Consider the following 25,057-nt stretch of genomic DNA (forward strand, 5'->3'; position numbering starts at 1 on the left):
TTAGATAGAAAAACATCATACTTCCACACATGAAATTTTAAATCATGAACAACTCACAAACTATAAAATAACACACATAAACATCATGGAAATTTAAATTAAAACTTAAAAATAAAACTAAATTAAGATTTACTTACAATTGTTCAAGAACAACACCAAAATTTTATGAACCAAATTGATGAATCAAGGAGGGTTTAGGCGTGAGAAATGAGGGAGTTTGAGAGTGCTTTCTTTACTTGCAAATGAATTTGAAATGACAAAGGAGTAAGGAAAGGAATAAGGAAAGGAATTGATTAAGGAATTATGAGATTTTATTGATCATAATTTCCTTAACCATTCAATAGCCAAAATGGAAGTTACAATCTTCCCAATATTCACCCTATGGCCGGCCACCCATACACATTCTCATTTTTATTTTTATTTTTTTTTTTTTTTTTGAAATTAAAGATAGATTAGGAAAAGATTTGGACATAAAATGATTTTAATTGCCTTAAAAGTTGAAGTCTCATGATTTAATCTACTAACAAAATAAATAATAAAAAGAAATATATATTTTTCTAAAAAGAATGAAAAAAAAAAATAATAATAATATTACTAGCAAATCATTTAATATATCGGGAAAATGTCGGGGTGTTACACCACTAAAAGCAGACTCCATCGCAATAGTAGAAGTAAGAATTGCAAGGATATCCTTTGCAATTCTCGATAATATGGGGAATTTTATTGATTTTTCTTTCTACCATTCTAAAATATTATAACTACCTTGTTCAATTTCAAAGTGATGTTTAAGATAATTATTTAGTTTTAAATATGAAGTGGAGAGTGAGAAAGAAGATGGTCCTACAAAACTATCATTTTGGCTTATCATGGTAGCTATTATGAGATTATAATAAGTGGGACCTACCGAGACGCTAGCACACCTAGACGTATCGCGACTTAGGTTATATACACTAGAATAGTGATCATAATGATCTGCTAAAAGCTTTTTACATTTTCCAACATAATTATGTACATCACTATGCGGACGATCTAATATTTGGTAGTAAAATCCTATTAATTTAGTATGATTTTCCGTCTTAAAACATGGGTCTAAAATTGTCCCAATTCCATAAATATAAGGAAAATCAATAAAATACGTCTTCCACTTCTCCATCATATCTGTAAGAATTGGCTTTATAAATTTATTAGTATTATCATGCTAATGTTTAAGAAGATGGTAAAAAATGGTAATGCGTTCACTTATTACTAGGTGGACGTTTGGTTCGTAACCATATGAAAAAAATCTTAGTTGCGTGGCCATACGCTTCTAATATTTTCGGCACGCCTATAGCTAGTTCCTATGTTCCTTCACTTATACGACTATCCGTACAGTCAATAAACAGTTGTGTTATAACCAGATAATAAACAATAGTCTTTTTTAATAGATCATGGGTCGAGCCCCAACGTGTATGAGTATCTAATGACCAATATACCTTTTTTAGTCCATAATGGTCACATAATTGTTTATATCTTCTCTTTACCTGTCCTAATCTAAGCCACTTCACTATGTCTCTATTAGGATCTAATAAATCACTTAATTGTTTAATACCTTCTTGGAAAGATAGGTAATAATATGAACACAACATCGTATGTGTAATAATCTACCACCAAGGATAAAACTAAACGCAGGTTCGTTATACAAAATTTCAGAACATTTAATGTTGGCGGTTGCGTTATCGATAGAACAACAAAATATCATATCTAACAAGTTCTATTCTTTACATATCTCTATTAATCTATATTTTATGTTATCACTAGTATGTCTTTCGGGCATCAACTCAAAAGATATTATTCTTTTTTGAATAAACCAGTTATGGTCTATCCAGTGTGCTGTTACACACATATAAGGTTTTAAATGTAGGGGAGCTGACCAAATATCGGTAGTTATGCTAACCCTACCATTAAAATATTTAAACATTTCTACTAATTCATAGCATTTTGATTCATATAATTTTATTGTGCGCCGTTTAAGAGTGTTCCTAAGGATCGCTCTATATTGTGGTTGCAAAGTTTTTCTAGTGTAATATTCGCAGGCCTTACTTTCACCATGGTTAAATGGCAACTCATCACAAATTACATTTTTAGAAAATTCATCAATCATTTTATTACGATTTTATTCAAAAGGCATACCTCCGCCGGGGATGTCCATTGTCCACTGCCGACTTCCACTTGTGGTCCCGCTGCCGGTTGCTGCATGAGTTTCTTTTGTGATTCCATGCTTCTTTGCTAAATGTTTGTTGAGAGATCCCATACCACCACCTAACACGTATTCACAATGCACAATAAATGAATTTTTAATACATTCTTAATTTACAAAATATAAATATCATTTTTATAAAAACTTAAAAAGTATTTATCTTTGCTAAAATTGTATGAAACAAATGGTTTTACCGCTTGACTTTTGCAAATTTGACAAGTGCACAAGAAAACATTTGGATTGTCGGTTGGTTGTTTTGAAAAATACGGCCATACATGTGAAACAGCTCTACCACTAAGAGGTGACATTGCCGGAAAATGTTGTCTTATTGGTTGCTCTTCATAAATTTAAACATAAAGACATTGTTGTGCGACAGCGAAAGCAAGATCGATGAATTAACAATAATGAAAAAAATAAAGAAATTCAAACAAACAATCAGAAAATGACACAACAGATTTAACGTCTATCAATGTGATAGCTACATCCACCAGCATCGAGATCAAATAATTTCACTATGATCGCGGCGAAGAATTTACAAGATGAGTCACAATAACACTAACAAATAACAATGACTCTCTTGTGATCTCTCTCAATTTGTGAATAATAAACTCTAGCACTACTAAGAGAGCGTATATATAATAAAACCAACTTAAAAGAAAACTTGGGCTCCAAGTATTCACAAATAATTGGCCATAAATAAAAAAATCCGTCAAAAAACCCACATAAAACAAAAACCGCAAATTTCGCCAGTTGAGTTCGCGGGCACCCATTCACGAGCCGCGACTGGTCCACACCAAAAAACAGTAGCTTTTGTTCTTCCACTCGCGGGTCGTACGTTATGTTGCGAGCCGCGACTTTCCTAGTCTCCAAAGCAGTTGCTTCTCTTCAAGTACTCGCGCCCGTGAGTTCATTTGCGATCCGTGACCCCATGATTCACCTTTTCCATGATAAAGACTCGATTCGAGTCACCATTATCAGCAAGCTCCACCTTGACGAGAACTTGTAGTCAGCAAACGATCCCATCAATACATAGTGAACATATCTCAAGCCAAAACCCGATGTAAGACTCATGCATTAGTCATACATCTCGATAAGTCATCAATCAAGACCCATCCCGACAAGTCTACCACCAAGACTCATCACTTACTCGTCACCAAGTATAACGACTCATAATGCTCCACCTGCATCATAAGCCCCGAGCAAGCTCCACCTTAAGGCCAGCCATGCCTATAACAAGAGCTCCCCAACATCGCCCCTAAGGGCCTACTACATCACATAGTAATCAAATTTAGCAAGTCTAAGCAATGTTTAAACTTACCAAAATGGAACAGACTTAGCAAAGAAATCATCTGGGTTGTCAACGGTCCCGATCTTCTTTACCTTTACCCTCTTATCAGTACGCAAGAAATGATACCTGACATCAATGTGCTTGGTCCAATTATGGTGCACTTGATCTTTAGCTAAGCAAATGGCACTTAGACTATCATAATACACCGTAGCAAAATCCTGTGCAATACCCAGTTCACTCACAAGGCCTTTGAGCCAAATAGACTCCTTAGCTGCAGAAGTTAAAGTCATGTACTCGGCTTCAATAGTATACAACGTAACTGAAGGCTGCAATGTAGACTTCCAACTAACCACAAAACCACCCAAAGTGAACACATACCCGGTCACCGACCTCCTTGTATCCACATCAGCTACATAATCAGAATCACTATACCCAGTTACCAAACACTCCTTACCATTCCTATACACAAGACCAATATAGCTGTCCCTCTCAAGTAGCGAAAAATCCCTTTCAACCCCCTGCCAGTGCTCTCTCCCAGGTCGAGCCATGAACCTACTTACAACACTAACAACGTGCACAATATTCGGTCTAGTACAGACTATAGCATACATCAAACAACCAACTGTGTTGGCATAAGGGACCTTAAACATATATGTCAACTCCTCCTTAGTTTAAGGTGACATAGACAAAAACAACTTGCAGCTCATAGACGTTGGTGTACTTATAGGCTTCGATTTGTCCATCCCAAACCGAGACAAAATCTTTTCGATGTAACTTTTCTGAGTGAAGAAAAGCTTACCCCTAGCCCGATCCCTATAGATCTCAATACCCAGCTCTTCTTAGCTGGACCCAAATCTTTCATGTCAAATTCCGAGCTAAGCAACTCCTTAAGTCTAGCAACATCAGATTTATTCTTTGTGGTAATAAGCATGTCATCAACATATAACAACAGATAAATCATGGAACCATCACCCATCTTACTATGATACACACAGCAGTCATCAGAGTTCCTATCAAATCCATGCGAAACCATAAAAGAATCAAACTTCTTGTACCACTAGCGAGGGGATTACTTATGTCCATACAATAACTTTAGCAATCTGCATGCATAGTGCTCTTCCCTGGAATCTCAAATCCCTAGGGTTGCTTCATCAAAATCTCCTCCTCCAAATCATCATGAAGGAAAGCCGTCTTAACATCCAGTTGCTCCAGCTCAAGGTCATGGTGTGCTACAATTGACAATAGCACACGAATAGAAGTATGTCGAACCACCGGTGAGAATATCTCCACAAAATCAACCCCTTCTACCTGATTGAACCCCTTTGCATCTAGCCTAGCCTTAAAACGAACTTTCTCAGTTTCAGATGACCCTTTTTTCTTCTTAAAAATCCATTTACACCCTACAAGCTTCCTCCTCTCTAGTACCTCTATAAGTTCCCACACTATGTTCTTGTAAAGAGACTGTGTCTCTTCCCCCATTGCAGCAAGCCATTGGGCCGACTCACTACAACTAATTGCTTGTTTATACGTGGCAAGTTCATATGACTCTACATCATCAGTTACACTCAATGCATAACCTGTAAAATTCTCAACAAAGCAATTCCTTCCTTCCATCTCTTTAATCAACCTAACAGGCTTCTTGATATCTCGTTTAGGTCGCTCAAGAGTGATATCAGATTGACTAGATGACCCCTGATTAGACTGCTCCACCTCCTCCCCAGAGTTAGGAAAAGATAGAACAACCTCAGGTTCAGGAGTACCCTGCACTGGAAACTCAGCATCATCGTCAATAAATTGCACTCAAGATAAATCAGCAATGGATGACTGATGCACCTTAAGCACCCCATATGTCTGTAGCAAGTTCTCCCCTTCTTTTCCCAAATCAGAAGACTCTGAGTTCTTCTTGGAATACATGGTGCTCTCATTGAAAGTAACATCCCTACTAAGAATGACCCGTGCCTCCGAAGGTGAATAGATCCTAAACCCCTTCACACCATCATCGTACCCAACAAAACACCCCATCTTGGCTCGTGGATCCAGCTTACCCTCACTAACATAATAATAAGCAACACAGCCAAAGATTTTCAGATTAGAGAAACTAGGCAACTTACCACTCCAGATCTCAAACGAGATTTTGAAGTCAATTCCGAATGAGGACCCCTATTAATGATATAACAAGTTGTCATCATAGCTTCACTCCAATACCTTCTCCCAAGCCCTGCATTAGAGAGCATTCATCGGATTCTCTCAACTAGTGCCTGATTAACCCGCTCTGCAACACCGTTCTGCTGTGGTGTCATCCTGACGGTATCATGCCAACCAATACCCTCATCTGCGCAGAACTGATTAAACTCCTCTTTGCAAAACTCTAGCCCATTGTCTGTTCGTAGCTTCTTAATCTTCTTACCCTGTCGATTCTTCACCAAAGCCTTCCATTGCTTAAAAGCTTTGAAGGCCTCATCCTTTGACTTAAGCAACCTAAGCCATGTGTATCAGGACTTGTCATCTACAAATGACACAAAATAGTGGAAACCTCCCATACCTTCAACCCTAGATGGGCCCCAACTATCTGAATAGATATAATCGAGCACATCATCACTAATGTGAGCACCCTTGCTGAACTTTGACCTGTATTTCTTTCCAAACACACAATGCTCATAGAATTCAAGGTTGACAACCTTGATCCCGGATAGTAGACCCCTCTTAGACAATAGTTGCATCCCCCTCTCTCCCATATGACCAAGCCTCATGTGCCAAATCTTGGTCATTTCCTGGTGAGACATCGATGCGCAAACCGCAGAACTAGACAGTGTAACACCCTCAAAGACATAGAGGGTGTTCCTCTTGATACCCTTGAGTACCAACTCCAAACCTCTATTAATGGACAGCTCTCCATCCAAAAACACTCCATTGTACCCTAAATCATCTAAGGTACCCAATGAAATCAAATTCTTCCCCAAAGTAGGGGCATGGTGCATTGTTACCTACAATAACCGTACCCCCATTGCAAGACTCATACGTATCAAACTAGTCTCGACGCGGACTCATATGGAACAAACACCCCGAATCCAAAACCCAATCATCAGAAATATCCCCAGACTTAGCAGAACTTACTAATGCCAAGTCTTCCTCCGAATTATAGTTCTTCTTCGGTTTTCCTCAACTATAGCAACTTGGGACTTGCCTTTCCTCACTGGACAATTTGCCCTAAAGTGACCCAGTTCCTTACAGTAATAACAGGTCTTCCCCGTAGTCTTACTAGATCTCTCATTGCCGTTTCCAGCACCCGACACAGTATTGTTGCCTTTGTTAAACCCCTTTTTCTTTTTCGATTTCCCGGACTTAACAAACAACCCACTGCCACTCTCCCCGTTATCACCTATAGCTTTCTGACGAAGTTCCCTAGTATGAAGTGATGCCTTCTCTTTTTCAAGGGTCAGTGAGTCCTTACCAACAATAGAAGACTCAACAAAATTCTCATAGCTAGACGGTAAAGACACAAGTAAAATTAACGCAACATCCTCATCATCTATCTTAACATCTAATTTACGCAAATCCAGTAAAATAGATTTAAGTTTTTCTAGATGTTCCCGTAAATGAGTACCTGACTGCAATCGGAGGCTAAATAACCGCTGCTTCAGCAATAATTTATTGGTCAGAGACTTAGTCATATACAATGACTCCAATTTCAGCCATAATTTCGCCGCTGTAGCTTGATCAGGGACCTCCATGATGATATGATCATCCAAACTTAGCAAAATCGTAGAATGAGCCTTTTCCTCCATTATTGCTAATTGCCCGTCAGTTATTCCGTCTTCTGACTCCGCAGTAGTACTCTTTAGTTAGCATGAGTTATTTTTTTTCGAAACTAGTTTTGGTTAGCACGCGCACGGCGCACCTAATAAGTCGCTCTAATTTTATCAGTGTTCTTTTGCTAGATAACTCACAATAATGGATGTTTTATATCTGACATTTCAACTACATTGATATTGCATTACAAGCTTCCAATTCTTTGTAATCAATCTTTATCTTATTATAGTTGAAATGAAGTACCTTTATGAACAAATTATACTTTTAATGAAATTGACAATGTTTGAAGAAATAAACAATGCAAACAATAAACACAAGTATTTACAAGGTTCATCAATGTAGGCTACATCCTCAGAGGTGTGTAGTATCTTTGTTTATGAAGTACTAGAACAATGGAGTTCCAAAAACTCTTACAAAAAAATATTATAATTGAGAATAAGACATTAAGGCTATGTGTTTAGGCTTAGGGGCTGTGTTTAGATGATTACAAATAAGTATATGAGCTCCTTATTTATAAGGTCTAATTATATCAATATACATTCGACTATGATTAAATAACATATAACAGCTCCAAGAATGCCAAACAATCAAAAAGAAAGCATCCTATGCCCTCTGAACAAGCTGCTCATTCGAGCCACAAATGTCCTTGTTCTAGCAGCATTCTACTGCAGCTATTGTTTTCATCGGTTTTAACTACTCGTTTGAGCCTCTTGACCGCTTGTTTGAGCATTGCTTCCAAAACACACATTTAGCTACTGATCTCCATGCTTGAACAAGGAAAGACTCCTCCTTTAGGTGCCTTGTTCGAGCACCTCGTACATCATCAAATTCTAAGACTTTATAAGCTTCTCATTAAGTGCTTTCATCGTGCCATTAACATCACCATTACAACATATGTTTATGACTCCATTAATACGCCCATAGCTTCAAGCATTGATCATCAACTTTAACACACTTTAAGTCACACTAAACACTAATATTATTCCACATATCCATGTACACGTGCATCATAATTGGTGCACTCAAGTTACCATTACTCTAACAATAATCGATTTATATTTTATAATCAATGGATTAATGCAAAGATAAATAAGAACTTGTTTCGTTTGTGTCAATATAATTTTTTATTAATATTAATTCTGAATCTGCAATCTTATAAGAGGTCGTCTCTCAATGAGACGACTCTGATCTCATATAGTCAGTCCCAAGCGAAAAAAAGATCTGACAATTCAAAACTGAAAAGAAACAACATTCAAAAACCCTTCAAATTCTATCTTTTCAGTAGAGTTAATTTACAACAACAATCTTCAATGGAGTTCACCGAAAGGATATGTGCGACAATCTAAGATTCGACGTCGGCGTAGTGATGGATAGAGAAAGAGCTACATATTTTTTTGACAAGGAGAAAAAGAAAGCGGAGATCGCCATTAAATGATAGCTTGAAGGGTTTCTCCATATGATATTGATTATGCTGATGAAGAAGATGAAAACAAAAAACTCTGAATTTTGTTAAAACAATTTGATTTGTTAAAAAATATATATTAGCTCTTGAAATACCTACATTAGATGGTTAAAAACACCCACTCTTGTTCCTAAAAATATCTCATTCACTTTTAATCTTAAAACATCTACTTTGGGTCTTACAAATAGCTACTTTAGGAGTTTTAACACCTACTTTGGGTCTTAACACCTACATCGGGTCTTAGAATATCTATTTTAGATCATCTTATAATACTTACTTTAGATATTAAAATATACAACTACAAATCATCACTTGTGCCACTAATTAAGCCATAGAAATTTAAAAATTTATGGCAAGTTTTTATCTTGGCACAAGAAAATAGGTTTCAAGACAATACCAAAATGCTTACTAAAATTTATACTACGGGTATATATACCGTGGAAAATAAATACTTGTGCCATGAATCATGCCACAGGTAATTATGTATCATGGCGAAAAACACTTGTGCCACAAATTATGTCATGTGTTAATGTATATCGTGACAAACAAAAAATTTGCCACGAGCAAATATATTTGTGAAAAACAAGAACTTGTTCCATGAATAAAGCCACAAGTAAATATTTATCGTCACAACAAAATACTTGAATCATAAATTATGCCACAGGTAAATATTTAGTATCACAACTAAATATTATGCCATAAATTATGCAACAGGTAAATATTTATCATGGCTACATTCTCTCTTCCTTCATTACATACTTTACTCAACATAATTTTAAACTCAAATTCACACTGATTCAACTTCTTCTCACATTCTTGGTTATATATTCTAACTGCTTAAATCATCACTTATGCCACAAATAATGTCACAAAATGTCAAAATTCATGGCAAGTTTTGATCTTGTCACGAGAAAAATAGGTTTTAAGCACTAGTAGAAAAAGTAACATTTATAACCCGTTATTTGTATCGTTTTTTTATAATAAAAGATATAAAGAAAGTTATTTGTATCTATTGTTTTAAAAACGATACAAATAATTATTATTTGTATCGTGTGTTAGGACAAACGATAGAAATAATTACTATTTGTATTTTTGTTAACACAAACGATAGAAATAATGCTTATTTGTACCATTTCTCATAACAAATAATAAAAATAATTCCTACGTACCAAATTACTTGCAACATTAGAAGATAATGTACTATTCAATCATCACCTTTAATTTGTAATTAATTTTAATATATAAGTTGAAACATAGTTAAGTAGGATTTTGTTTGATTCGTCTCATTATTAATATCAAATTTTTATAATTTTTCACTATACATAATTAGATATATTAAAGATTAAATTAGTGCATTAGATTGCGTGAAAAGTCAAACATTGTAAGTATTTATGAACAGAGCAAGTAATAATTATTTGTAATAACAAATGATACAAATAAGTTATATTTATATCTTTGGTTTCATAAGTGAAAAAATAGTGACTATGCCCTTTTATTTTGCATCTAGTGTAAAATGAGTGAAATTTAGTATAAAAAAAAATTGAGTTGGAGAATGAGACAAAAAACAAATAGAGGATATAAAAATAAGTAATTAAAATGAATATATAGGGAGTATAAATTTATAGATGATATTTAAAAAAATAAACAACTAGTCTCTTGAGAGACCGTCTCTTTGAGAGACGTCTCTCGGGTCCACCTCACCAAAATTTAATGTCTACTTATATTATTCTTAATGCCTATTTGTCGTATCCTTAATACCTACTCACAATATCTTAAATGCCTATTTACCTTATTTTTAATGTATATTTACGAAATTTTAAAAAATATATAATGGGTCAATCCAATTAGAAATAATCTCTCAAACAGACCATCTTTCAGAAAAATAAAAGTGAGACATGGACGAATTTAGGCTTGAGCACCCTGGCACGCGCCCTGGGGATAATTAAAAAAATAAAAATTCTAATGGGAAAAGAAAACGCATACGCATACACGTGACTACTATTTTTCCCTTCTCTCCCATTCTCCCTTCTCTCCTTGTTCCCTAAAACTTTACCAGTTGCCGGCCACCGCCGCTGCCACCGGAGATTTGCTGCCGACTGACGCTTGTTGTGGTGCCGTCGCCCTCCAAATCTCCAATTTCAGTTTTAATTTAAGTTTTAAGGTATTCTCACTTTCTTTATAAACTTTATTGTTTTAATCTTTAAAATTGGAAAGTATTTAGTATTATGAAGTATGAATAACTTGATTTTAGGTGATGAACAACTTGTTTGAGAGAACTGGTATGATAAATCGTCGTCAAAAACTGATTTTTTTTCAATTTTCCCTAAATTTAAAAATAATTACATATTATCATCATTATCTAGGATCCACATTCTCAAGTTTTGAATCTCGTGCCAAGGAATGAGTGAATTTAATCTTCATTTTTTGATGACATATAGAAAATGCTAGGCTTTATTTTGCATCAATTGATTCTAATTTAGTAATTCAAAATGTGTCAAGGATGATTGTTATGTTGGTTGTATTTTAGGGTTTGATCCTATTGAAAATTTAAAGTATAAGCAGAAAATATAATTTTGTTGTTATTTCTTTTTGGATTGTGCTTAATTTTTATATAGTAATTATGTTGAATTTTGATGGTAATTATGATGAATGTCTAGGGTTCCTAGGTTTTGCACTTGATCTAATAAGGATGTAGTGAACTACTTAAGTTGTTAAAAGGGTATTATCGTAAGTGGAGAATGTTATTTTTCAAAGCAATCATCCACCTGAGCAGTTATGATTGTAAATGTGAAAATAGCCTACGATTTTGGTGCAAATTGAATTTTAAAATCAAGCCATTGTTGAAATTTATTTTTATTATTATATTCGAAAGTTAGGGTTTTTTTTGCTACTCTTAATTTCAATTTATACCGTTTAAATATGTAGGTATGTTCTGTTAACTTTGAATGTTATATTTGCTACTGTTAATGATCAATTGGTTTTGTTTCATTGCTTTAGTTTATATATATTAGATTATAAAAACTAGATAGATTCCCATGCCAAGAACAGTTTATTAATTATTTAAATAAAAAATTATTAATCTTAAATATGTAATTAAGTTATTATATGACTTTTAAATTATTAGTTTATAGCAATGCTACAATTTTCGGTAATATAAAAAATAAAAAATAAAAAAACATTCTAATTAAAACAAATTGATAAAATAAATAATATAATTATCAATGAAACATAATTAGTTAACAAAATTATTTGATTTTGCAAATATTCCCACGTATGAATATTCAATTTAAAATAAAAATTAACTAAGATAACCTAAGTAGTAGAATTGGGATAGAAAACTTTACGTGTTGTAGTGACACGTGTACAAATCTTCTACTGCATTAAAATATAGTATGATTATATGGCTCTTAAATCATTGTTTTATAGCAATGATATATGCTCGGTAATATAAAAAATAAATCACAATGGCCATTAACTCTTTCTCATAAATTGATTTAGCTTGTCCTCGTACACCTAACCCTTTACTAAAATAAGCGATTGGGTGCTTATTTTGAGACAGAAAAATTTGGAATGGCTAAGATCGGGGCAGTGAGCATTACCTCTTTCAACCTTGTAAAAGCTGCGGTTGTCTCCTCATTCCAATGGAAATTATTCTTCTTGAGCTGATCAGTTAATGGGGCTGCTAGCTGAGCATAATGCTGAATAAATCGGCTATAATATCCTGTTAAGCCCAAAAATCCCCTGAGTTCTTTCAAATTCTTGGGCAGCGACCATGCTTGCATTGCTGCTACTTTCTCCGGGTCCATTGCCACGCCTTCGCCTGATACAATGTGGCCGAGGTACGCCACTTGGGATTGCCCAATCACACATTTCTTAGCGTTGGCATAAAACTGATGTTGAGCTAGGAGCTCTAAACTTCTGATAAGTGTTGCTCATGTTCCTCCAAGGAAGAACTGTAAACCAAGATGTCATCAAAAAACACCAATACGAAGCGGCGAAGATACGGCTTGAAGATCTCGTTCATTAGAGATTGAAAAGTGGCAGGGGCGTTTGTTAGTCCGAAGGGCATAACTAAGAACTCGTAGTGGCCCTCGTGAGTTCTAAACGCCGTTCTATGCACGTCTTCCTTGCTCATACGAATCTGGTGGTAACCAGATTTCAAGTCTAACTTAGAGAAGACAGTGGCCCCACACAATTCATCCAACAGCTCTTCAATGACAGGAATGGGAAATTTATCGGCAACAGTCTCTTTATTCAGAGCTCGATAGTCTATGCAAAACCTCCAAGACCTATCCTTCTTCTTCACCAATAGAACTGGACTTGAGAAAGGACTCCGAGATGGTTGAATTATTCCTGTTTGTAACATATCGGCCACCAATCTTTCTATTTCTTCCTTCTGAATTTGGGGGTATCGATACGGTCGGACATTAATCGGATTAGAACCATTCTTTAAGGTAATTTGGTGTTGTTTGGAGAGTATTGGTGGTAATCCAGTGGGCACCTAGAAAACGTCAGTATATTGTTGTAGCACACGTTGCAAGGAGTCTGGTACATTTGTTGGTACCCCTTTTGTTGCCCCCAGCACTTCCCCTTGCAAGCTAGTCAGCTATATCAACAACCCACCCTTTGTCTTCTTAATCACCTTCATCATGGACTTCAAGGTGAATATTGATCTCTCCAGCGAGGGATCCCCACAAATATGACCTTGCTTCCCTTCCACATAAATTGCATGAGAGGGGTTTTCTAGTTGGTCGATATTGTGCCCAACTTGGCTAACCACTCAATGCCTAATATTACATCCGAATGCCCAGCTCTAATGGCAAAAAATGATTTGTGATGCTAAGTGCTCCCAAATCCACTTCCACATCCCTACAACGCCCCATCCCCAACCTTGTTTCTCCCGTACCTAATGTTACCCCGAACTCCTCCGTCGGGTCGACAGGATTTTCAAGTTTCTGGATAATTTTTAGTGAAATAAAGTTATGGGTGGCCCCCGAGTCTATCATCACCATCACCTTGTTACCCTCAATTGCCTTATAGCTTCATAGTGCGCGGGTTGTCAATACCCACAACTGAGTTTAACGATATTCCCGTTGTTATAGTTTTGGCCTTAACTGGGCCGTCATTTTCTTCCTTAATTTCGCAGTTATCTTCATCCCCCTCAGCTACAATCAAAACACTCCACTCCTTTTTTTTTTGCAAATGTGCCCCATCCTCCATTTCTCATCACATTTATAACACAACCCTTTTGATTTGCGATCCTGAAATTCTCGATCACTCAGCCGTCGGGTGTTGTCGTGGGTTGGGTTTCGGTTTTGGGGGTTCGGAATTTGGAATGGGTTTCGCTGGGTGTGAAAATTTGGTGACGGTTGGTAATGTTGAGGTGTCGGGTTAATTTTGTGGGTAACTGTTGGTGGGTTTTGTTTTGGGTATGTATAAGGGTGGTGGGGGTATGATGGTAACTTACATCCAGGTCCACCTTGGTTATTTAACAATCCCAGGGCAAGTAACTTCTCCTCAATCTTCACCGCCCATTCTAAGGCTTCATCCATGTTCACCGGATCCATCAACCTCAATTCCGTCTGAATCTTCCATTCTAACCCCTTAATAAAATTCGCTAATAAACACGATTGGCAGCGAATTGTATGAACACCTTCTCATATTCTTCGACTCCACCTTCTTGTCGTATGCTCATCCATTGCTCCATGAGAAAGCCCCTTTTGCGTCCCCGGAAGTGTTTCAACATCATCCTCCTCAACATTCTCCAATTGGTGATGGTACTTCTTTTGTTCTCCCATTGGAACCATGCTAACGCATCTTCCGCCTTACTAACCCATCCATCTGGATCGTCGTTGAAAAAATTGGGAATTCCAGCTTACGAACATTCCAGTGGTTTTTTTTTTTTTTTTTTTTTTTTTTTTTTTCCTTCTGTATTTCATTCCACCGAGTGCCGAAGCTCCTCTATGTATGCTAGTTCCTCCCCTTCTTTTTGACGGTTTTGCTCCACCTCCGACCTTTCCTGGTTGCTAACTTGAGTGGTTTCACCATTATTTTCTCCCATCTGAGCATTTATGGTTTTGACTTCCGCCATAAGCGTGGTCAAGACAGCCGTAATACTCCGTTGACCTTTTGTACACTAATCCAATTTTTTGTTCTGATCTGCAACCACCCTCGACTGAGACTCTTCAAAGCATTTTTTTAACTCATTGAACCGTTCCTCCATGCATTCCTTCAACTCTGGAATATCTCCCTGTAATGCAGCAACAACCTCCTCTAATTCATCCAGACGAGTGGCTTGTGCGGGCGGCATGATCGGTAATGCTCTGATACCACTGTTGTGAATGTGATTAGCACTATAGTAAATGAACCAGCAAAACAAGCTTAGCAATATTGACACAGAATAGTAAAAGAGAAAGAAGAGAGAAATATCAGCTAAAGTGGAATGCTTGTATTATTTAATAGAGAGCAGTGTACTCCCTCGAGCTCTTCGAGTGGCTCGATAACTCCTACGGTACAAGACCAATTGGTACTACAAGCATAATGAAATCTATTCCCCCCTTCTTTAGATATTGTAAGTACTATATTCTAGAAGACTTCTAAAATACAGCTCAGCAAAATATAAAGACCCCCATTGACAACATCTTTTTGTGAAAATCAGCCAAAGGTGATGTATAACCGAAATTTGATATTCTTGACTCCTTTTCTTCCTTGCATGTGTGCTTGATTATGGGCTTGGGCCGCTCTTGATCCATGACACAATGTAGATAGAATTTTGAAGGAAATATTCCCTCGATTTATTTATTTATTATATTATTAGAGTTTTAATTTAAATTATGTTCTCGTGGATTGAATGAAATTATGAAGTTTCGCCAACTTAATTGTTTGTGGGTTAGATGAAATTTGAATTTTTAAGCCTCTTAATTTTTGTGGATTATTTGATTTTTATGGTTTAAATTTTTGATTTTGTGGGGTTATAAACTTATGAACTATTTGTTTAGTAATTATCTTTTTGTTTTAATTTTTGTTATTTGTCCAAAAAAAATTATCTTTTTGTTTTAATTTTTGTGGATGATGACATTTTGGAGTTTAAGTATCTTAATTTTTGTAGGTTCTTGGAATTTTATGTTGAAAATATTGGATTTTGTGGAATTGTAAATTTATGAACTACTAGTACAAGTATAAGTTCCTTTTCTTTCCACCCTTAATTTTCTTTTTTATTATTTATTATAATTATAAAGCTTGTATAGTTTTGATTAATATTTTTGGGTCGGATAAAATTATGAAGTTTTAGCCTCTTAATTATTGTGGGTGCTTGGATTTATATGGTATATATATTTTATCAAAATTTCCGACCTGATTCTCATTAGGTTTTGGCATAAATTTCAATTCCTTCATTTGGATTAAAATCTGTCACCCAGAATTATGCCTTCATTGCAATCAGCATTACCTCCAGAACTTGCCAACAATGTCATCAGGGTTAGTATCATCGCCTCCGGTACACTTTAACCTTTTTGTCTTTTGATTTATTAGCAGTTTCCCTAAGTTTGATTAATTTGTTTGTCTATGTTTTGCAGCTTTATCGTGAATGTCTACGGCGAGCAAAATATATTGGGAGTCAGGTGAGTTCATTTATTTCCATCCATAAACGTACTTTTCTGTTCGATTCAGGTTAAACTTCGATTCATTTTCACGTTTTTTTAGATTTGTGTTTTTGTTAGACCGGAAATCAGTTTATTTGTTTATGTTAAACGTTGATTGAATAATGTTACACACTGTGCAACAGAAGAAAGCTTTATTTTTATCAATTTGATTTAGAATGATTGAGAAACAATGAGGGGTGACAACTCTTATTAATAAGCTGCAAGAGAAGATAATCTGTGTTACTAATCTAAGCTGTCTACTAAGATGCAATTCTGTTACACACAATCAGTTGGTTATAACAAACTTCTGTCCTTGTTGCACAGATTCTGCTACTGATCTCTATTGTGATAGCTTGATATAAGTGCTTGATTTATGTTATTTGCACTGTTCATTTATACTCAATACCCTTGTGACTTGTGAGGTCTTTTACACTTTTTATGAGCTGTTGCTATATAAATTCACAATGTAAACAAATTAGATGCTGATAGCAAAAGTATGTCTAAAAGAAGATGTATTAAATCTTTGACAATTGATATGACTGGTCATATCTTATCCTTTTTGCCATCTCCCTCAAATATTCCTCATAAAAAGCACGCTTGAGAAACTAAAAAATGTATCAGGCATCTCACCAACTTGTTTGCTCAACCATTTAGTCATTGGTCATTTTGAGGAACTTTGTATTATCAACGAGTCATTTATGCCATCGACAAGTACCCAAGTGGGTCTATATTACACCTATTTAGCTTTTTCAGGTTTGGGGGTGGGAAGGGGTTTTTTTTTCTTTAGATTTCTACTAGTAAACACAGAACGATGGGATGCAAGTATATGTGATTTTGATTTATGCCCAAAACCAAGACAATTACCTCAACAACCCCAACCTCATCACCCAATCATCACAAATTCAGAATCGTTTCTCGCCATACCCATTTATTCTAAAATCTGAATAGCCAGTACGATTCGTCTCTAACTTTCCTACCTTCCTTGATTCAGTCCATTTGTAGGCTGGTCCATCCTATCAAAAACCCTAAATCTGTCAAAAATACATTTCTCTAAACAACATTTGTGAAAAGAAGGTTAAAAGGAAACAATACACATCGGTGAGACCAAGGAGATTGTAACAAGAGAAAGGAGAAGAAACCCCACGTTACCATACAACCAAAACAAATGGATCAAAGAGAAAAATTTAAAGTAAATAAGGCATCAGCACTGACGTTAGCAGCGTCATCCTCAACAATGTCTGAAAGCCTAATATGATGAGAAAATGTAGCATTTTTTCTTGGCCACCTACTAGTCCATACATTTTAATTTAGCCCATTTTAAAAAGCCAACAAATAGGCAACATTGGCCCATATTAGTTTTAGGCAATCTCCATATCCAAAAATACTCTAATAGTGGTGCAAACTAGGTATTTTTTTCTTTCTTATTGCCAAATTTTCTACATCTGTCCAAAGGTAAAACATTTATCGTTCTAACCCAAACAATGTCACATCACCACCTATTTTCTTTTTTACATTGCAAACAAAACACTTCTATTTTCTTCGATTCCATCTCGAGTCTCATGATGCCTACCTAGATGCTACTCAAGGTGGATCTTTAGGTGGTCAGTATTGTCATGCATGTAAAAGAAGGGCGTGCGAGCAACAACTAATATCAATTTCATTAAAAGGAATATGCTAAAGAATGTAATGAGAATTCTAGAAAACAAATATTGTATAATCGAATAAGCTAATAGTATCAAGTTTGTTATTTTGGATATAGTTTTTTTTCTTTGCCATTGTCTAGAATATGTGACCCAATTGTCTACAAATGCATATGACCTTTTGACATGGTTGTGATGAGGCTTTTTAGTTTATTGAAATTAAAATTGTCGTTTTTGTTGCTTTCAGTCTCGATTTAGTGATTACTATTGTAGGTGTGAGCCCTGTGCTTCTACCTTTACAAGTGTAGAGACTTAAGCCAAAGGAAAATTAGTCTTTGATAGCTTGAATTCTTAGGCCTGTAAATTGTATTTAAGCTTTTGTTTTGATTCTCATTTATTGTATGGGCTTCAATTTTTGTTTAAAGACAGTGTAGACAACTTTAATTGTGATTCCATACAACAACATCGATGTTGGAACCTTAATTCTAAAAGATTGAGGTCGACACATGAACCAATATACGAGTTCCAGTAGTCGTCCATATGATTCTTCATCAACATTCATTCCGATTTTCTACTATCTCAATTTCTAAGTCAAGGTCTTTCATATCCTTTTTCTACTACTGTCCTTCAAGTCATCTTCGGCCTTTCTTGCCCGCTTTTTAAATCTATCTATCTCTAGCCTTCTATCTTTCTTACCAGTTAGTTTATAATACTCGTCTTTCCATATGCCCAAACTATCTTTAAATGATTCTTTTCATCTTTTCTTCAATATTTGCAACTCCTAAACCCTTTCTTTTATTTTCGCTTCAAATCCTATCGCTCAAGGTATGCATACTCATCCATTGAAGCATTTTCGTTTCCGCGAATTTGATCTTTCTATTATGATTCTTTCTAAAAACCCAACATTTTGATCCATAAAGTGGCGACTGTTGGATGGTCGTTCGATAAAACTTACCATTTAACTTTAAGGGCACACCTCGATCACATCATATTCCAATAGCCGCTCTCCATTTTTGCTACCCGCACATAATTCTGTGAGTTGCATCTTATTGGATGTCCCCACTATTTTGAAATATGGACACAAGGTATTTGAAGCATTTTTGGAAGTGATTTGTTTCTATTCTAGCTTTATAGTGCCTCTCGTTATCTCATTTGTGCTAAAAATACTCTCCAAAGATTTTGTCTTGCTCCGACTTTAATTTGAAACCTCGTGACACCAACTCTTCAACTCTTGTCTCTATCGTTCTAAACTAGCATTTACTCCCTCCTTGGTCTTATCTACCAAAAAGTGTCATCAACAAACAACATGCACCAAGACACGTTTCCTTGTATTGATTGAGTTATCTCATCTACGATCGCTGCGAAAAGAAAAGGGCTTAGGGCGAGTCTTGATGAAGGCCATTTATGATTGGAAATTTCTCCGTTTCTCCTCTACATGTCCTGACATTTGTCTTTACTTGATACATATCTTGCAATATATTAATGTATTTATTGTACTTCACTTGTTTTCTTGTTGTGTGCTTTTTCAAGTCTATGAAAATCATATGTAAGTCTCTTTTTCTAACACGATTGTACTCCATCTTTTGTCTCATAAGATGAATTGATTTCATTTTAGATCTGTCTGGCTTAAATCCAAATTGTTTCTATATTGTAGAGATACATCTCCGCGTACGTATCTTTATCACTCCTTCCTATAGCTTCATTGTATGGCTCATGAGTTTTATTTCTCAATCGTCAGAGCAATCCTCTAAATCTTGTTGAATAGATCAGTTGGCCAAGTCATCAATTGTCCCTAAGCATCTTCATACCTTAATAGATATCCCATATGGCCCAACTGCTTTCTTTAACTTTCTTTTCTTCAATGCCCAATCCAAATTTGATTTTAGTATCCTTTATATAAATTCTTTGTTTTCATCTAAGGAAATGATTGTTGTGTCCTTACAACATGCCCTTTTCGCCATTAAACAGCTCATTAAAATACTCCTTCCATCAATCCTTGGTTTTCCCGTTCTAAAATAAGATCCTTAACACACTTCACTAACCTATGTCAGTAGTTTTTGCTTGCCTGCTCTTTGCCATCCTATATATATCTTTTTCTCCTTATTTAGAATTTAGTTTGTCAAATACCTCTTAAAACATTTTCTATGTCGCTTCGCACTGCTACTTTTTTCTTTGTTTTGATTTCCTTATATTTGACCAAGTTTTCCTCGTTCCCGCATTTTTCAAGTGTAAGATAACATTTTTCTTTTCTGGATAATTTTCTTGACATCCTCATTCCACCATATTGTATCCTTCTTTACCACGAAACTACCAACTAATTCTCTTAAAATCTTCTTAGCTATTCGAATGATGGAAAATTTTATCTTTGTTCAAGAATCCTTTACATTCAAAATCATCTCCCAATCCACTTCTGTAATAACTTTCTCGGTGAAGACTTTAGCATTATCTTCTTTTAATCTCCACCGTTTAATCCTACGTTCTCCTTTGACTTTCTTTACATTTGGTCTTGTAAAAGCGAACATGTAGAATAAGAAGTTTGTATTGGGTGGATACTCACTCTCCTGGGTGAACGAATCATACGATTTAGGTAATTAACTATATCTATCATCCTTGTCAAAAATTAGTTGCACTTACTCACTTAGAAGCTCAGTATTGCTTTCCTCCTTAGTAGTGCTCGATTCAAGTCTCACTGAACCCACTTTCATTCTCTTCTCCTTGGCGGTCCCAACTAGCTCACTGGTTGCTCTGTCTTTAGAAAATAAATTGTACAAGGAGTCATAGATGAAATGGGGTATTTTTCCACTTAGCAGTCTCTGTTTTTTTTTCCGCATTTTTTCACAAGAATAAGCAGTTTGCAACTGCGAACACTTAATTATTTATTGAAATTTAGTTAGAATTAACAAACAATATGCTAGAGGTGAGTATATGTAACTAAAATACCTGGCAACACATATAAGAGAATAACAAGTCCAAATAATTTTGGAACATTGTCTTCTCTTCATTCCAACCCGAACCACTAGTATTAGAAAGATCTTAACTTCCCCAAAATTCCTTTTTAATGTCTTGAGATGATTCTTCAACTGGTTCTTGGTAAACAGAAATTTCAGTTTTTTAGATCAAGCTTTGAGCATGGTGTCATAGGCCCTCGAAGTAAATTGTCCATCAACTCGATTTCCACACACTTCTTCATTAGTCAATGCCTCAATGAATACCTTATCCATTTGTACTGTACTGGACAGAGCTAGACGATGACTCTTCGATTTTACTTTTCTTCTCCATCTATGCATTGAAAAAAAATTAAAAAATTCATATCAATATATAGAGCTCAGTAGTCAGTAGCAAATGCAATCAGTCTTTTTCAGTTCACAAGAAGGCGCAAAGAAACAGTTCAAACCCCACAATGATTCAATACATTGGCAAATTACCAATCACTTTCCCATCTAGATATATATGACATTAGCAAAGGACAACTATACAAAATCAGTTTTCCATCATTAAAATGTTAGAAGAATATTTTACATTAATTAACAAAATAAAGCAAATGAACATATAAATTAAACAAGAACAATATAAAGTATGAGGAACGCACATACCTCCTAATTTTGCCCTACATTTTGTAAATGTCATTTATAATCATCCCACATTTTTTTAGCAATATCATCTCCTATCTTTGCTCCTTTCTTAGAATCATTGTCTCTTGAAAGTGTCTCATTTTCCTCCATAACCGCTTCAAGCAACTGTCTATCTATTTCATCAATAATTCTTAGGTCCGGATCAATGCCCATGAGATATTTTTGAAGAATGATACATGCCAATATGATCTTACATTTTGCCCTAAGCGAATATTGAGGCTCATTCTCAGCAATAATTGCGAAGCGCTTCTTTAGAACTCCAAAAGTCCTTTCAATTGCATTCCTGAGGCATGGCGAAGGTTAAACATTTCTTGTGTGGTCTCAGGACCACGAATTGAGTGCTCTTTGCGATGATATCTTACACCTCTATAAGGGGTAAGTAGACTCACCTTTAATGTGTAATCTTCTAAAAGGTACTTTCCTTGAGGGATTATCAACCTATCTTCTCTATTTAATGCATATTTAGAACCCTCGAATCTGAAGCAGATCCCTCCCAACTAGGGGTGTTCAAAAATACCCGACCCGACCTGTGGACCCGCTTCATAAATGGCGGGTCAAAAATAAAAAAAATTGCAATCTTTGGCCTTAACCGGGTCGGGTCATGGGCCGCAAATTATTTTTTAGCGGGTACCCGTTTACCTGTTTTTTTTTTTTTTTTTTTTTTGAAAACCGTTGACCCATTATTAAAGGTACGTGAAGAGATGATGCTAATCACTGCCATATTAGTCATGTTTACTAATAGTTAATTACCTAATATTATGATTAGTAGGTACTAATCTAGGCTTAAAGCTTGATTTGGCTATTTGGCTATTCAATTGAATTGCAAGTTAGATCCAGGTGTATGTTGAAGCTCATTCGCGATAATGATTTTGTATTCTCTGACAATAACATTGCATACTGCATACTTACTACTTAGCTTATTCACTCATTAACTATAATTAATTATTTGATTATTTCTTTCAAAAAATTATTTGATTGTAAAAATAGAAACCTCACCTTAATTTAGGTAATAATAGTTCAATCCTTTTCTTTATCTTTCTTTCTGTTTAATATGTTTGTAATGCTACTGATAGCATTAAGTACCTGGACTAAATTGTCCAATTTCCATCCAGAGACGATTGAGAAACCAATAACTGATCAATATACTACTGATAAGTGATCACATCCAGCTACTACTCAGCACCTAGGGATCTTGCTACTGATCGCTATGCTTACCCACTTACAAAATTTTCCTTACTCGAGCCGAGGGACTCTTTGACCGCACTCTCCTCTGTGAGTATGACCCCACTTACAAATCGTACGAGAATGCAAAATCCATTATGGACTCCTCTTCTGTATTCATGGTTCCATAATGTCTATAATTAGATAAATATTTCACTTGTCTATTCTCATCAACATCAAATGTTTATGCTAATCTTATGCTTTAATCACACTGCAGTCCGTTTGGTTGTTAGCGTTAATGGTAGGAATGATAATGGAAAATTAGTGTAATTTTAGTAGGAAAATCTCTTGACAAATTTAGTGGTCGTGCTTCTTCCACCTCAATCATCTCATTTTGTTTTAAAAGTTTATTCCAAATGCATTATGATTTGAAATGACATGATAGAACTTTGTTCTACCTCAATCATTTTTCATTACTACCATTTTGTATCAACAACCAAATGGGTGGTTAAGGATATATCTTCCTTTACATAGTAAATAGTAGTATTTTGTTTGATTGTTCTGTAATATTCCTTTTGACATTGGGCTGATTATTGTTTAATTCAAAACCTGCAGCATTAGCTCATATGTCTCTTGTTTCTGTCTTGATTATACAGCAACATAACACACCACTTCTGGTTAGTATGGTAAGGCAACAGTTCAAGAAACACATGCATGAGACAGAACCAGAGAAAATTCAGAAGCTAAAGGATGAGTAAGTTTAGATATTTAGCGACATTTTCCTGATCATCAGTACTATTTTTGATGCTTATAATATTTATCTTCTAGGTAGCTTATCTCTTGCAATGAACTTTAGGTCATTTGAACTGTAAAATTGAGTTTCTCTTTCTAGGAAGCGATGTTTTTTTAAGACTACAAAGAAACAATCCAGTGTTATGATAGACATTAAAAAGTTCCAACTATGACATTGGAATGAAGAGAAGTGTATATTGCCTATATCTATACCCTTAAATGTGCAGTGCCTGTAACTCACTTCATCAATACAAACAGATTCCAAAATTTTTTACATTTTTTGTTTGTATGCAGTGCGGCCAGGGGACTTATAAATCACATGCTGTACGAGTCAGAAAGGCTGACTGGTCAAAAGATCAGCAAAAATTGAGCTTCTGACTTCCTTGCAGGAAGAGTATGATCTGACCAGTAGTTTTGATGATCATTCCATCAAAATATGTTGTAATAAAAGATTTTGGATCTGTTTAAGAGCTAGTTTTTGGTCTGCATTTTGGTTTACAAAAGATATTGGAGAGCTATTAAGAAGTAATTGCAGTTATATACAACTGAATTTGAATTTAATAGTTGTAATAGAAGTACACTGATCTGCATCGCTGTTGGCTGTAATAGAAGGTGGAATAATTGATCGAGTTTGGGTAAAGCTCTTTGCAGCCCTTGTGACGGTTGAGTTACAGACTCCTGATCGAGTACACTCTGATTAGCATCCCCATGAGAATGCCACTAAATTTATTTTGATCGAACTCCTTTATTTTGTAACAATTTCATTTTGAGTAATGTTATCACCATTTCTTTGATTTGGAAAATTGTATTTTGTCTCAAGTATTTTCTGATTGTTTTACTTGTGTACTTAACAATGCAGAGAAAAATTAATAAAATGACTGTTTTATTTCCTGTTTTCTTCTTACCCCTTTCGGAATTCTGAAACACAAGTAAATTTGGACAATAAATGTGGCCAGGGATAACTGCCTCCTCCATTCATGTTGAGTTTTCATTTGGAAAAATTGCACATTTTAAGAAATTCCATGAAATTAAGTTTCACTTTTCATTGGCAAATGCTTCCTCGGTCCTCATGAATTGCCAAGTACCTACATTGGATTCAATTGTATGAATATCACTAGAAGTGAGAAAAAACGAAAAAATATAGTGCATAAGAATTAAAGAAAGTGGTGAAGACAATATAAAAAATAAAAATATTATAAATTAAAAAGGATATTTTAAAATAGAATATTAACAATCTGATAAAAGACCGAGCGAGTATGAGCTTTGAGCAACGCATTAAAACTAGTAAACTATTGTGGTTGAATTGATTGCTTTTGAGGTTATATTTGTAAGTACATGAAATCTTCATATAGTTAATGCCGGAAAGGAGTACGCTTGTCAAACAAACCAAGTTAAG

General features: G+C 35.3%; 1 protein-coding gene across 3 annotated transcripts; it reads left to right on the top strand.

Moving 5' to 3' along the window:
• The first annotated feature begins 10,732 nt into the window (after window positions 1-10,732).
• LOC130809810 (uncharacterized) lies at window positions 10,733-24,552 on the top strand. Of its 3 annotated transcripts, XM_057675623.1 has the most exons (6): window positions 10,761-10,957; window positions 12,356-15,460; window positions 16,164-16,272; window positions 16,371-16,415; window positions 23,526-23,623; window positions 23,956-24,552. In XM_057675623.1, exons 3-6 carry the CDS (start codon window positions 16,219-16,221, stop codon window positions 24,029-24,031), a joined length of 273 nt encoding a protein of 90 aa, XP_057531606.1. In that variant the 5' UTR covers window positions 10,761-10,957; window positions 12,356-15,460; window positions 16,164-16,218; the 3' UTR covers window positions 24,032-24,552. The 3 variants fall into 3 exon arrangements, with proteins under 3 accessions (XP_057531605.1, XP_057531607.1, XP_057531606.1); XM_057675622.1 differs by lacking the exon at window positions 12,356-15,460 and having other exon boundaries at window positions 10,733-10,957; XM_057675624.1 differs by lacking the exon at window positions 12,356-15,460 and having other exon boundaries at window positions 10,760-10,957; window positions 16,215-16,272.
• Window positions 24,553-25,057: the final 505 nt, after the last annotated feature.

The sequence above is a fragment of the Amaranthus tricolor genome, chromosome 4, assembly GCF_026212465.1.
Source record: "Amaranthus tricolor cultivar Red isolate AtriRed21 chromosome 4, ASM2621246v1, whole genome shotgun sequence".
Classification (NCBI taxonomy): domain Eukaryota; kingdom Viridiplantae; phylum Streptophyta; class Magnoliopsida; order Caryophyllales; family Amaranthaceae; genus Amaranthus; species Amaranthus tricolor.

Excerpts from the sequence above, each read along its gene's own strand:
- LOC130809810 (XM_057675622.1), top strand. The coding sequence starts at position 16,219 with ATGCCTTCATTGCAATCAGCATTACCTCCAGAACTTGCCAACAATGTC. Across the intron at positions 16,273-16,370 it reads TTGCCAACAATGTCATCAGG|CTTTATCGTGAATGTCTACG; the intron begins GTTAGTATCATC and ends TATGTTTTGCAG. Across the intron at positions 16,416-23,525 it reads CAAAATATATTGGGAGTCAG|CAACATAACACACCACTTCT; the intron begins GTGAGTTCATTT and ends TTGATTATACAG.